Source organism: Myotis brandtii, unplaced genomic scaffold (genome assembly GCF_000412655.1).
Source record: "Myotis brandtii unplaced genomic scaffold, ASM41265v1 scaffold115, whole genome shotgun sequence".
Lineage (NCBI taxonomy): Eukaryota > Metazoa > Chordata > Mammalia > Chiroptera > Vespertilionidae > Myotis > Myotis brandtii.
The window spans coordinates 17980569-17981213 of NW_005353967.1; the positions used below are offsets into that span (position 1 = coordinate 17980569).

General features: G+C 38.8%; 1 protein-coding gene across 4 annotated transcripts in view; it reads left to right on the top strand.

Annotated features, from left to right (window-relative positions):
• Positions 1-645, top strand: part of IQGAP2 (IQ motif containing GTPase activating protein 2) — a 283664-nt gene that overhangs the window by 258017 nt on the left and 25002 nt on the right. For all 4 annotated transcript variants that reach the window (XM_005858052.2, XM_014549911.1, XM_005858054.2 and 1 more), the window contains one exon: positions 72-204. In XM_005858052.2, the coding sequence (XP_005858114.1) occupies positions 72-204 (133 nt within the window). The remainder of the gene's footprint in view (positions 1-71; positions 205-645) is intronic.

Genomic DNA, 645 nt, shown 5'->3' on the forward strand with positions numbered 1-645 from the left:
ATTAGTCATCATTCAAGATTTTCTCACTATTTATAAGGCTGACTATCTTAAGACTTTTTTTTCTTTATTAGGAAATATTTCAAAGAAGCATGTGATGTCCCCGAGCCAGAAGAAAAGTTTAATATGGATAAATACACAGATGTGGTGACAGTCAGCAAACCCGTCATTTATATTTCAATTGAAGAAATCATCAACACACATTCAGTAAGTGGGGTTAGAAAAGGCTCTGAGTTCTGACATCTGTGTCTTGAAAATGCTTAGTCTTTCTACGGGGCTTATGTAAGCATGTGCGAATGCTCATGTTCTTAATTCTACGAAACATTTGATTATTTATTCCCTGACTCTTAGGCATTAGTAAAACTCCTTCTTCCAGGAAAAGTTTACTTTTTCCATGATCTATTTGCAAAGTCAGATTGTGAATGTGCTGTTTAAGCCTTGAGCAGGGGCAGGGCCTGGTATTTTCCCCACCCACTACGGCCACACTGCCTGCACCGCCATGTACTGTCTCTCTCCCTTTCAGGAATCCTCTCAGCTTTTCCAGTAATTCCATGGGAAAATGAAAATGTTTTCTCTATTCTAATTTTGGACATAAAGAAAGAGGAAACAGACAGACTGCTCAAAGTTAGGGAAAAGAAAACACCCCCC